Source organism: Dermochelys coriacea, chromosome 9 (assembly GCF_009764565.3).
Source record: "Dermochelys coriacea isolate rDerCor1 chromosome 9, rDerCor1.pri.v4, whole genome shotgun sequence".
NCBI classification, from domain to species: Eukaryota; Metazoa; Chordata; order Testudines; family Dermochelyidae; genus Dermochelys; species Dermochelys coriacea.
The window spans coordinates 38,057,632-38,071,932 of NC_050076.1; the positions used below are offsets into that span (position 1 = coordinate 38,057,632).

A 14,301-nucleotide genomic window follows, 5' to 3' on the forward strand; every position below is an offset into this window, starting at 1 on the left:
TATCCTGATCTGCTCCTGCATGTTATTTCCCTGGATCGGGGTCTCTTGGGCCACTACACATGCCTCTCATTGGTGCCAAAGCTTTAAGAGGTCAATGTGATAAATTTGTTCTTATTTCCGGCGTCCTGGCTGCCGCACCTTGTAGGTTACTTCCCCCACGGGTTCAACCACCTCATAGGGCCCCTGCCATTGGGCCCAACGCTTGCTTTCTGCCACGGGTACCAACACCATCACCCGATCCCCTGGTTGGAACCGTTGGACTTTTGCCTGGCGATTCTAATGGGTTCGCTGGGCCTCCTGTGCCTTTTCCAAATGTTCCCGTACAATAGGGGAGACCTGGGCTATCTGTTCTTGCATCTGCAACACATGGTCAATTATATTTCTCCCCTCATTGGGTGCCTCTTCCCAGATTTTTTTTTGTGATATCTAGTATGCCATGGGGGTGGCGTCCGTATAATAACTCAAAGCGGGAAAACCCAGTTGAGGCCTGAGGTACCTCCTGGATTGTGAACATAAGGTAGGGTAGTAGGGTGTCCCAATCCTTCCCGTCCTGACTTACCACTCTCCTTATCCTTGCCTTGAGGGTTCAGTTAAACTTTTCTACCAGCCCTTTGGTCTGCGGATGATAGACTAAAGTTCTCAGGGTATGGATATGGAGCAGCGTACAGAGGTTCTTCATTAGCTTCGACATAAATGGGGTACCTTGGTCTGTTACTATCTCCTTTGATAGCTCCACTCGGGCAAAAATCCCCACCAACTCTTTAGCTATCGTTTTAGAGGCCGTGTTCCACAGGGGGACAGCTTCTGGGTAGCAAGTAGCATAATCCAGAACGACAAGTACATATCGGTGGCCCCGGGCTGTCTTCTCCAGGGATCCCACTAGGTCCATGGCTATTCACTCAAAGGGGACCTCTATGATGGGAAGGAGTACTAAAGGTGCCCTCAAGTGGGGATGGGGACTGTGCAGCTGGCACTCTGGGCAGGACACTCAGTACCTCCACACTTCTTCATATACTCCGGGCCAGAAGAATTGTCGCAGTACCCATGCCAGGGTCTTCTATAGCCCCAAATGCCCCCCAAAAAGATGACTATGGGCAAGACTTAATTCAGCATTCTGGTGTTTTTGAGGTACTAGGATCTGCTGTACCTTCTGCCCCTGTACTGGTGCAATCTGGTATAAGAGATTCTTCTTCATTATGAAGTAGGGTCCTGGTCCCTGGGTTTTCCCTTCCACGGGGACCCCATGTATTTCGGTCACCTCCTTCCTAATGTTGTCATACCTTGGATCTTCAGCCTGGTCCCGTCCAAAATTTCCTCTCCCAGGGCTAATCTGCCCGAGATCTAGGAGGCCAGTCTCTGTTGCCTCTACTGGTTCAGAGGCATTAGGGTGTGGATCAGACTCGGATGCTTCTCCCTCCTGGGTGTCCTCCTTTTCAGCTGCTCGGGTCCACCTACCTACGAGAGCGACCCTCTGGCTTTGGGTCAATATTCGGGTTCCCAAGGCCTTAGCTGCCCTTCTTTCCCTTTTCAACTTTCTACCCTGTCTGGGAGTGGAGAACAAATCTGGGGATATTTCAGAGAAGATTGGGGGTTGACAGTCTACTGTGGATGCCTCACTGACTTCAGGGTTTCCCCCTTTCTCCAATTCCCCTATCAGGAGTAAGACTCCAAACCCTGGGAAGTTCCTCCCTATGAGCACTGGGTATGGGAGTTTAGGGACAACACCTGCTGCTACCTCAGTAGTGTTCCCCTGAATCTCGATTTTTACTGGGATGGTGGTGTAATAACCAACTGTCCCATGGACACATATTATTCCCATACGCTTAGCCCACAGCAGCTGACTACGCTTCACGAGCTACCCCGAGACAAGCATGATAGCACTCCCCAAATCAACCAGTGCCATGGTCTCTACCTCATTTAGCTTCACTGGTCTGGTGTACATATGACCCCCACAAGGTGGATTACAGAGCACGGGTCTTCCCATTTCCCCAGGTTACACTGCATAGGCTCCTCAGCATTGTGCAGCTGTGTCCCCACTCCCTGCAGGCGTAACATCTGTATGGAGCCCTAGGCATTCCCCGGTCTCTTGGTTTGGGCATCTAACATCACAATCCTCTTCCCCCTCAGTGCTCCGACTCTTTGTGGCTTCTGGTGGACCTTCAGCCCCTCTTTTTCCACCTGAGCTCTCCTGGTGGCCCAGTCACCCGAGCTCTGGGGCTTGGTGCTGCTAGTTTAACCTGGGGTACTTCTTCCTTAACTGGTCGGGTCAGCTCCCTCACCGTCCTTCGCCTCTCTACCAGTGAGACAACCTTGTCATAGGTGGAGGGTTTGTTCTGGCTTACCCAGGCGTGAAGCTCTGGCAGTAGTCATCTCATGTACCAGTTGATGACCAGAACCTCTAGTATCTCCTCTGGACTCCGGGACTCAGTTTGCAACCACTTTCGTGAGATGGATGAGGTCAAACAATTGGGACCGTGGGGTTTTGTTTTATGGTACCTCCACTCATGATACCACTGGGCCCACACTGCGGTCGTTACCCCAGATCTGGCCAGGATCTCTGCTTTCAGCTGGGGGTAGTCTGCTGCAGCTTCTTCAGGCAGATCATAGTAGACCTTCTGGGCCTCCCCACACAGGAATGGGTCGAGGATGCCAGACCACTGATCTTGAGGCCAGGCCTCCCGTAGGGCTGTCCTCTCAAAGGCCAGGAAATACGCCTTTATGTCATTCTCCCCCTATTTTCAGCAGGCAATTGCAAGCCCGTATGATCCGCGTCCCATCATGGCTATGGTTCATCTCCGTAAGGGCCTTCACTTGATTTACCAGTTCCCGCAACATAGCACGGTCTTGAGCAGCCTGGTCCATCAGCAGGCGATTGGCCTCCTGCTGCAGCTACACTGCCTCCTGTTGGGTGGCTGCCTGGACACAGGCAGCCTCCTGTTGGGCAGCCGTGGCTTGTATCAGCGCCCGGACTACCTCTTCCATTGTGGTGAAAAAAAAACCCAGAACAAAAAACCCTCTCCTTTTGTTTTTTTTTTGTTTTTTTTTTTTAAAAAAACACACCACCACCACCCTCCTTTCGCCGTGCTGTGCACACCAAATCCCACCAGTTGTGACAAAGTTCCTTGGTGGGTTCTGCGCTTATTGGCAGATTTTCTCACCTCAGAGGTTCACAGCAGCCCTCAGTTTGGCCACTTTCGTGGCTCAAATCTGCCGTTCACTCAGTTAGCCTCATCACTGGCCAGCACGGGGAAAGGAAGAACAATAATCCCTGCAGTCTCTGCTGATCCACCTAGTGGATCGGGGAACAGGCCAGAGATCTTCCCCTCTGGTGGAACCCACAGTCCAGTTCAACTCCTCCAGTATCAAGTAGGGAGTTGGGGGATGGAGGGAACCTGGGTACACCCTCTACTCTGGGTTCCAGCCCACGGCCCTGTGGATTGCAGCTGTCCACAGTGGCTCCTGTAACAGCTGCATGACAGCTACAACTTCCTGGGCTACTTCACCATGGCCTCCTCCCAACACCTTCTTTATTCTCACCACAAAACCTTCCTCCTGATGTCTGATAATGCTGTACTTCTCAGTCTTCCAGCAGCATGTCCTCTCAGTCCCAGCTTCTTGCGCCTCTTGCTTCCAGCTCCTCGCACACACCACAAACTGAAATGAACTCCTTTTTAAACCCAGGTGCCCTGATTTGCCTGCCTGAATTGATTCTAGCAGCTTCTTGATTGGCTGCAGGGGTTCTAATCAGCCTGTCTGCCTTAATTGTTTCCAGAAAGTTCCTGATTGTTCTGGAACCTTCCCTGTTACCTTACCCAGGGAAAAGGGACCTACTTAACCTGGGGCTAATATATCTGCCTTCTATCAATCACTCTTCTGTAGCCATCTGGCCTGACCCTGTCACAGGGGAGAAGAATCTGTGCAGGCAGAACTCCATTCCAAAAGATGAAATGCCAATATATTTGCCAAAATCTCCAAGGACATGATGGACAGAGGCTACAACAGGGACACACAGCAGTGCCGCATGAAAGTTAAGGAGCTGAGGAATGCCTAGCAAAAAACAAAGGATGCAAACGGTCGCTCCGGGTCAGAGCCCCATACATGCTGCTTCTATGATGAGCTGCATGCAATTCTAGGGGGAGCCCTACCACTTTCCCACCACTGTCCATGGACACCTGCAAGGGGAGAGTCTCAAGCAACAGGGATGAGGATTTTGTGGAAGATGAGGTTGAGGATGAGGAGGTTAAGGGTGCACAGCGGGCAAGCAGAGAATCCCTTCTCCCCAGGAGCCAGGAACTGTTCATCACCCTGGAGCCAATCCCCTCCCAACCCTCTAAAGGCAGGCTCCCAGACCATGAAGTCGTAAATATAATACAGGGTTTAAAAGCAAGCGTGTTTAATGATTAATTTGCCCTGAAGACTTGGGATGCATTTGCGGCCAGTATAGCTACTGGAAAAGTCTGTTAACATGTCTGGGGATGGAGCAGAAATCCTCCAGGGACATCTCCATGAAGCTCTCCTGAAGGTACTCTGAAAGCCTTTGCCACGAGGCCTGTTCATGCTAAGCTGTTCGCGTTTGGTTGAGAGGGATCTTCCCTGATACTAGCCACGCAGTGTGGGGGGGAGGGGTGCGAAGCACATGTGCTATGTAATGTGAATCACTTGATTCAGTGTGAAATAGTCTTCCCTTTGTTCTCTAAAATGTATCTTTTAAAATACTACTATCCATTTTTTTCCTCCCACAGCTGCAAATGTTTCTACGCTCCCCCATCATCTCCGTCCCAGAGGCAAGCGCAGATCAGAAGGTGAAAAAAAAACGCACTCGCGATGACATGTTCTCAGAGCTCATGCAGTCCTCCCACACGGAAAGAGCTCAGCAGAATACGTGGAGGCAAACAATGGCAGAGTCCAGGAAAGTGTTAAATGAACGTAATGAGAGGAGGGAGGAGCACGCTGAGAGGGGACAGAATGCAATGCTGAGCCTAATGGGAGAGCAAACTGACATGTTCAGGCATCTGGTGGAGCTGCAGGAAAGGCAGCAGGAGCACAGACCGCCACAGCAGCCCCTGTATAACCTCCTGCCACCCTCCCCAAGTTCCATAGCCTTCTCACCCAGATGCCCAAGAACGCGTGGGGGGAGGCGACGGGCAGCCAGCCACTCCATCCCAGAGAATTGCCCAAGTAACAGAAGGCTAGCATTCAATAAGTTTTGAACTGTAGCGTGGCCTTGTCCTTCCCTCCTCCCCTCATTCACCACCCCACCCGGTGCTTCCCTCCTCACCCACCCCTCCTGGGCTACCTTGTGAGTTTTCCCCCCTATTTGTGTGATGAATTAATAAAGAATGCATGATTTTGAAACAATGACTTTATTGCCTCTGAAAGCGGTGATCGAAGGGGGAGGAGGTTGGTTGGCTTACAGGGAAGTAGAGTCAACCAAGAGGGTGGGTTTTCATCAAGGAGAAACAAACATAACTGTCACACCGTAGCCTGGCCAGTCATGAAACTGGTTTTCAAAGCTTCTCTGATGCGCAGGGCGCCCAGCTGTGCTCTTCTAATCGCCCTGGTGTCTGGCTGTGCATAATCGGCCGCCAGGCGATTTGCCTCAACTTATCACCCTGCCACAAACGTCTTTCCCTTACTCTATTAGATATTGTGGAGCACACAGCAAGCAGCAATAACTATGGGAATATTGGTTGCGCTGAGGTCTAACTGAGTCAGTAAACTGCACCAGCGAGCTTTTAAACGTCCAAATGTACATTCTACCACCATTCTGCACTTGCTCAGCCTACAGTTGAACTGCTCCTTACTACTTTCCAGTGTGCCAGTGTACGGCTTCATGAGCCATGGCATTAAGGGGTAGGCTGGGTCCCCAAGGATAACTATAGGCATTTCCACATCCCCAATGGTAATTTTCTGGTCTGGGAAGTAAGTTCCTTCCTGCAGCTGTTCAAACAGACCAGAGTTCCTAAAGATGCGAGTGTCATGCACCTTTCCCAGCCATTCCACGTTGATGTCGGTGAAATGTCCCTTGTGATCCACCAGTGCTTGCAGCACCATTGAAAAGTACCCCTTGCGGTTTACATACTGGCTGCCAAGGTGGTCCGGTCCCAAGATAGGAATATCCGTTCCGTCTATTGCCCCACCACAGTTAGAGAACCCCCTTGCAGCAAAGCCATGCAGTATGACCTGCACATTTCCCAGACTCACTACCCTTAATAGCAGCAGCTCAGTGATTGCGTTGGCTACTTGGATCATAGCAGCCCCCACAGTAGATTTACCCACTCCAAACTGATTCTCCACTGACTGGTAGCTGTCTGGCGTTGCAAGCTTCCACAGGGCTATCACCACTCGCTTCTCAACTGTGAGGGCTGCTCTCATCTTGGTATTCTTGCGCTTCAGGGCAGAGGAAAGCAAATCACAAAGTTCCATGAAAGTGCACTTATGCATGCGAAAGTTTTGTAGCCACTGGGAATCATTCCAGATCTGCAACACTATGCGGTCCCACCAGCCTGCACTTGTTTCCCAGGCCTAGAATCAGCGTTCCACTGCAGGAACCTGCCCCATTACCACCATGATGTCCATATTGCCAGGACCCATGCTTTGAGAGAAGTCTGTGTCCATGTTCTCATCACTATTGTGATCACGCTGTCGTCGCCTCCTTGCCTGCTTTTGCAGATTCTGCATGATAATGCGCATGGTGTTTACAATGCTCACAACAGCAGTGCTGAGCTGAGCAGGCTCCATGCTCGCCGTGGTATGTCGTCTGCAGGAAAGTAGGAGAGCATAGTTGCAGCGGAAGCGGTGGATGACGACGGATGCCACGAGAATAAATATTTATACAGAACGACGAGAGGACCTGCGAGGTGGATTCATGGCACTAGGAGAACAGAGTTGCAGCGGAAGCGGTGGATGACAACGACAGTTAGCAGTCCTACTGCACCATCTGCTGACAGCAGTATGGCATCTGCACAGAAAAGAGGTGCGAAATGATTGTCTGCCATTGCTTTCACGGAGGGAGGGGCGACTGACGACATGTACCCAAAACCACCTGCGACAATGTTTTTGCCCCATCTGGGAGCTCAACCCAGAATTCCAATGGGCAGCAGAGACTGCGGGAATGCAGTCTGAAAGTTGACGCTAGCCATGGTACTGCGGACGCACTCCGCCGACTTAATGCACTTATTGGGGAAACACACAATTGACTGTATAAAATCGCTTCCTAAAAACTGACTTCTATAAATTTGACCTAATTTCGTAGTGTAGACACACCCTTATTTACCTACCCTAACCAGAATAAGTTATACCAGTATAAGGCACCTTATACTGGTATAGCTACATCCACACTAAGTCCACGAAAAGTGACTGAAAATGAAGTTTTGGATCCCACAAAAGGCATTCCATTTTTCTGATCAATCAAAAGTATGTGAATACCCACACAGGTCAAAACCCAGAAGCGTTGGCATTACTACAGGAGCCCACTGTTCAGTGCCCTTTCTCACGCTGCGTCAAATGCCATGCTGAATACCTGCAACATTTATAGTTGAATTCTGTTCAGTCAGTTTTCAGTCTAAGACTTCTATGGTAGAGGTCTGTGGACACCAAGTTGAATTTCCACCTCCATTTGACATTTTTTAAGGGTCCGCAAATGAAAAAACGTTGAAAACCACTCTGCTACCTGCTGTGCAAACACAGAGGTGCTGCAACTAGCTGCATCAGTCCCCATGTGAATCACCACTTGGTAATCCACCAGATTTGATAGGAAATATGCCATGCAGAACAGCCACTTCCTGGCTCCTTGACCCCAATAGGACAGATGTGTGGAGACTCAGTGAGAGCATGCCATAGAGACTCCACTCACTCACTCACTGCCCCGCGCCGGCAGACTTAGAACCCTTTGCACTGTTTTCTTTGCTCCTTAAGCACCCCCTTGCTGCATGGAGTAAGGCCCCACAATAAGTTGCATAGTTTTGTATTTATCTTTGTACACAGCAGTTTCCGTTGTCCTTGTGCACACCTGGTACACAGAAGTTGGCAGTAAAGAAATAAGAATGTTATTGCCAACCTAACTCACCAGCTTGTAAAAGATCTTTAGTTCTTTCAATGCTCTTCTGTAATTTGATTCTTCCAAAATATGGATCAAAGAGGAAGGGAAATAACAGCTATTGCATCTTCACAACAGCTCATAAAACCAAACCTGATAAATGTTATTCACTGTGATTAAATTATCTTCATTTCAAGGGAGTAGGGAAATTAAATCTTTCTTCGTAGACATTGATCGTGTCCCGGCAGACTGATACAAATTGACTTGCTATCATTAATAGATCTGCAGTATTACATCACTCACCCCAGCATATCTGTGATCCTCAAATGCATGGGATAAGCACTGTATGTATACTGGAGTGGACCTATAAGCAATATATTAGGGAGGGGGATGGTGTACGTCACCATCTAGTGGGTTTCACATCAAGAAGATGTGGGATTGTAGCAATAGCTGAACACATTTCAACAAAGGTTTTGGCAAAGTGTCCAAGTCCAAAGCCAGAGGACTTCTGTCTCCAGGGCTATTAGCCCAGGACCTTTTGGAAGCATTAAATTTCATTTAATTTCTTTATAAAGGTTAAAGAGAAAAATCACACACACAAAAAAGGACGAAATCTGACTCCAACACTTACTTGCCCACCCACGACCTGTGTGATTCTCAAAAGTTTGCAGATTCCACTTTTCAACAGGACTTGCTGCTTTTGAGACATGTGTGCTGTTTTAGTACATGGTTTGTAGGAATAAAGTTAGGTTTCTTATCAAAATATTGTTTGTTTCAACTTTTTTCTTTTTGTTTAATACCCAAAGTTCACATTGTTAATATATTGCAAAACTGCGTGTAATGAGTTACTAGAGGAAAACTATCAATTTAAAAAAAAAATCACACTTCTGTCTGAAGTTTTTTGACCTTCTGATGTTAAAAGCAGCGTTGATGAATATTACAAGAGAGACAGCCAAGAGCAAAAGGACTTTGCGTATTTTTTTCAGTTTTAATTTTGTGGATTTGACAACACTCTGTGTATGGTTAGTTTTACTGTTTCGGTGCTGTCAGATTCCCATGTTATTTGCTGTAGATCTTTCATACAGGTACATGAGTGTAAAACTATATTTTAAAATAGTAAAATGCGATTATAAAAGCACAAAAATTGGCTGCAGCACTCATGGATCACCATAGTGTCCAAAAGAAATTTTAAACATGACCAAATTATACTACTAGATTTCAAATTTACATTTTTTTTAAAAAAACAACTTATTTAAACAGAATGAAAAATTGAAAATAAAAATAAGCCATTAGGAACTTTACCAAACTTTTTTAACCTACAGCAACCGTGGCTTTCATGATGATGCATACTGAGGTGAAATATATGATGTAGTTTTAGCAGGTTCAGAGGAAGAGATTTTGGAAGGAGGTTCCTCTTACCTGATCTATGTATTTCTAGGCATCACTCCCAATATTTTTAGGTTCATGTTTACCTCTGATGCTATATCCCTTACCTTTACGGATGACTAGGGTGACCAGATAGCAACTGTCAAAATACGGGACGGGGGGTGGGAGGTAATAGGTGCCTACATAAGAAAAAGTCCCAAAAAACAGGACTGTCCTTATAAAAACAGGACATCTGGTCATCCTACGGATGATTAATAGGAGAACAACTGCTAAAATAAAAGTTTACAACAGAATTAGGCATGGACAGTGGGTATCAGAGGCAGGGGGCAGCTGTGCCTCCCTAAACAGCCTACTATGGCCCCGCCCACACTCCACCCGCAGGCCAGGCCCCCTCCTGTGGTTCCCAGCACTCTGCCCTGGCTGGCTGGCTGGCTGGGGCTGGCTGGCCTGCCTCTCGCAGGGACTCTGGGTGGCTGGTTCTGGGGCCAAGCCACTCAGAGCACTGGGATTGGAGGTGCTGCAGCCATGCCACCCGGAGCACCGGGGCTGCTGCCGCCTGGCACACCAGGGCTGGCCACCCCAGCCAGCCGCCCGAAACTGGGTCTCTCCGCCCAGCGCTGGGGGCCGCTGTGAGGGTGCTCTGGGCTCCTGAGGGAGAAGGGGGCAGAAGGGGAGGGGCAGGGCCTTGGGCACAAGGGGAAGGGCTGGGGGCTAGTCTCCCCCAACTGCTGAGTCATCGAATGCCCATGGAATTAGGTAAAATTCATTAAGGATAGGCCCGTCTGTGGCAATTAGCCAAGATGGTCATGGATGCGGCTCTAGGTGTCCCTAAACTTGATAGCCAGAAGATTGGCCTGGATAACAGGGTATAGATCACTCAATAAATTGCCCCGGTCTGCTCATTTCCTCATCTGGCATTGGCCACTGTCAGAAGACAGGGTGCTGGGCTAGATAGACCATTATTCTGACCCAGTGTGGCCATTCTTATGTTCTTCATGTCTTTTCTGCTTTAGGATAGACTTTGGCAGCTTAAAATACAAGAAAAGGGAGGCAAAGGAACTTGGTTCCAGAATTCTGAAGAGGTTTCACTGGCTTAATTAAATGGGTTAAACCAGTGGTTCTCAAACTTTAGCAACCCGAGGACCCCCATTTTGATTTAATTTTTTTGCGGACCCCTAAGTCCCCTGCTCAGCCCCAGGCCCTGCCCCCACTCTACCCCTTCCACCAAGGCCCCACCCCAGCCCCACCTCTTCCTGTCCCTGCTCCACCCTTGCCTCTCCTCTTCCCTGCCTCTTTCTGCCACTCCCCTGAGTGTGCCCCATCCTCACTCCTTCCACTCCCTCCCAGCATCTCCTGCACACCACTGAACAGCTATTCCATGGCGTGCAGGAAGTGCTGGGAGGGATGGGGAGGAGTTGCTCAGCAGGGCCAGCAGCCCTGGACACCACTTGCAGACCCCCTGGAGTACCCTCACAGACCTCCAGGGATCGCAGACCCCAGTTTGAGAAACCCTGGGTTAAACCATATGGTATTAGCTAGTGTTGGTCATGGACAAACTGCTTTACACAGGAGAGGTCCCGTCACTGCAGGATATCTGGGATGACTAAACCTACCATGTGACCAATAGCATGCTACCCAGTTAAACCTACCAATAAAGTGAAATATGCCACTTGTTCTAAGCACATAGGATGATTCATTTAAAAAAAGACATTTTTGAGATATATAGATCAGGAGCTCTTGAATGATTAGATCATGGCATATCTATATTTGTTCAGTAGAAAAGCATTCTCTACTGGACATCCAGGACAAGAAAGAATGACAACGATACCCAACTCTAGGCCTCATTGTTGGCCAATCCATTATGAACTCTCTCTCCGCTCTCATACTATCCAGTCAACATTTTTAGATGGATTAGAGACATTTGATTAAGATTCAAGTCAGATAAGACCAAGATGATGCTCCTGGGTAAGGTGAAAAATTTTGAGGACAGTTGACAACCTGTGCTTCCATTATGCGGGGAGTATGGACACAAAATGTGGAGGTTACCTTGACAGTTCCCTCAGCATGGAAGCTCTCCCAACATGGCACCCAGTGGTGAATTCCTATTATTGCCATCCCCAATTTATCCAGAATATCAGACTGATTCTTGCTAGCATGGCCCTTTTCAAAGGCACGTGTGCATTTGTTATATCCAGTTTAGACTACTGAAATAGATGTCTAACTGGACTTCCCCTAAAATTGATCCATGGGGCGCAACAGTTGCAGAACACAGCTGTCTGCTTGTTTGTAGGATTGCAGCAAGGAAGTTTCTTGTACCTCTGCAATCTACACTCGTTTCCAGTATGCCCAAAGGATGTGATCTACTGTATCTGTCTTGGAAAGTGACACTCCATGGCCTTGGGCGGAGAAAGGATTGTGGATTCCACCCACAACTCTAGCAGATTTCCACTGCACATGACATTTATACTTGGGTTGTATGAAGGTTCAGGGGTTTGGCCCAACACTATAAAAGCTGCACAGACAATGGGCAATCATGCGACTATAAGCGTAAACTGTTCAGACCTCAAATACAATTATTTGTAAACTGGAGAATACATTAAAAATGTAAGGGGATAAAGGCAAATATGTAAAAGTTAAAAAACAACCACCACATACATACACACAGCTGGAAAAAGGGTTAAATTTACATTCTTTTCCCCTTTGTTTGTAGGTAATTAGACCACATCTAAACGTCTATACTGATCCAGACGCAATTTTGGGATTTAAAAAAATAAAATAATATATTGGCAGGATTTGTAAGGAAGACGTGTTTGTAAAACTCAAACTATGGGAATACTGAAATCACCTGACCACCACCACTAATACATAGAATAGTGAGCCTTCTCAGTGGATGCATCACAGTGTACTCCATTGACTTCAGCAAAGCTATGCCAATTTATACTATTTTACTCATGTGCATAAACCTTGATTCTCAGACTTACTCCTATGATTAAACATTTAGTGGCAAGACTCCTAACTGAAATATTAGGAAAAAATCACCATCCAGTGATAAGTTAGTTAGTGGAATTAATTTAGTAAGATAACTTAGCATCACAAACTAGGTTAATTTTAGATAAAAATAAACAAGCATATGAAACAGGTAGAGTCCCATCCCCTGAAGCAGGAGGTTAATGACAGAGTAGTCCCTTATCACTGATGATTTAAGTTCGATTTGCATTGAGATTCACCACAGAAAACCGTCCTACAAAAATAGTTTAATAACCAAAGCTACATTAACCATATACAAATCTTTACATCAGACATTCTGAATTCTTTTTTGTTGTGGGGGTAGGATATTACTCAACATAAATTTAGCTCAGAGTGGGGAATTTGTTTTAATGGGAAGATACGGTCATTGTGAAATTCATTTGTAGCTGCTTTTAAAAAAAATATATCCATGCATAACAAAAACAAGCAATTTAGAAGAAAAACAGCAACAGCTTTTCAGACAACACAAAGCCAACAAAACTAGAAGTAATCTCCTTACTCCTTCCACTCTGAAATGCCCTGTCCATTTGACTAAAATAATACAGTAAGAAAGCACCGTGGGAATTCACCAACGTTTACTATATTCAGCAAGCCAGGCTTACTCTCCACGTGGCGACTCAGTCTGGAGCAAGCCTGCCTGTTGCTTTTTTTTTTTTTTAATAATAAAGATTAATGATTTTTCCTCCAAGACGTAAGCAGGAAAAAAGCTGTTACCTAGTAAGAGGAAGGAGAAGAGCCATTGAATCACTGCAGCTGTCTGAATTCTCCTGGCCAGGGGAATATTGATGGGAGCAAACTCGACCTTCATGCTGTGTCTGTCCTGTCCTGCAGAGGTACAACCTTCGCTCTTCCCCGGAGAAGCGGATAGCAGCAGAAAGAGGAGAGCAAACAACCGACTCCCAGCTCTGATCCCGCCAGAATTAAATCAGGTCCCCAGTGCTCCGGCTGGCCATCGCTCCAGCAAGTTGAAGTTTGGGGAGGGTGAAGGTTCCCAGCGCCGGGGCAGCCCGCTGCCTTAGCGTGAAACGATCACTGAGCGCAGCCAAAGCCTCGGGGCTTGCATGCGACTCAGCCAAGCGGCGCAAGAGTGGCAGAGTCAGACCATAGCCCGCCTGCACCTACCTTAAAGGAACTCGCTGCCCTCGCCTCCTCCCGCCAGAGGCAGGGCCCGCGCCGGGGGAGGGAGCAGCGAAGGCGGACAGGGGCAGTCCCGGGCCAAGAGGGCTGGCCGCAGAGCGGGAACGACTTTGCTGGGACGGGATAGGCTGCAGCGCTGGGAGGGGGCTGCCTGCTCCAGTAGCGCAGAGACTGCAGGTCAGCGAGGTGAGGGCCGGGGGAAACCCTGGCTGCAGTGCAGCAAGAGAGCATTGCAGGCCAGGAGACGATCCCAGAGGGGAGGGACAGTGCCCGGCCAGTGACAAGGGGAGATCCGAGAGGAGGTGGTTGTAAGAAGATCCTGCTTGTCGGTACAAACAGGAACCATCAGCTGATCCCTTCCACGTGAAGCTCTACCCCGCACCATTGGACTAACTGTGAAAAAGGTGCCTCACATTAGGGGCATGGGTCCAACAAATAGGAGCAGAGTAAAAAGAACAGGAGGACTTGTGGCACCTTAAAGACTAACATATTTATTTGAGCATAAGCTTTCGTGAGCTACAGCTCACTGCAGCGGATGCATTCAGCCTACACAGAGCTCTTAAAACACCCAAAACCTGCATAAGATTTTCCCCATAGCTTTAAGCAGCTGCCTCCATATGTCTACGGTCCCTAAACAGAAAAGGAGTACTTGTGGCACCTTAGAGACTAACAAATTTATTAGAGCATAAGCTTTCGTGAGCTACAGCTCTAAC

At 47.9% G+C, this 14,301-nt stretch overlaps 1 protein-coding gene across 1 annotated transcript in view; it reads right to left on the reverse strand.

Annotated features, from left to right (window-relative positions):
* Nucleotides 1-14,026, reverse strand: part of MOGAT1 (monoacylglycerol O-acyltransferase 1) — a 33,816-nt gene extending 19,790 nt beyond the window's left edge. Inside the window, exon 1 of the mRNA XM_038415481.2 lies at nt 13,166-14,026. Coding sequence (XP_038271409.1) covers nt 13,166-13,259 — 94 coding nt within the window. The 5' untranslated portion in view covers nt 13,260-14,026. The remainder of the gene's footprint in view (nt 1-13,165) is intronic.
* Between the last annotated feature and the right edge of the window lie 275 nt (nt 14,027-14,301).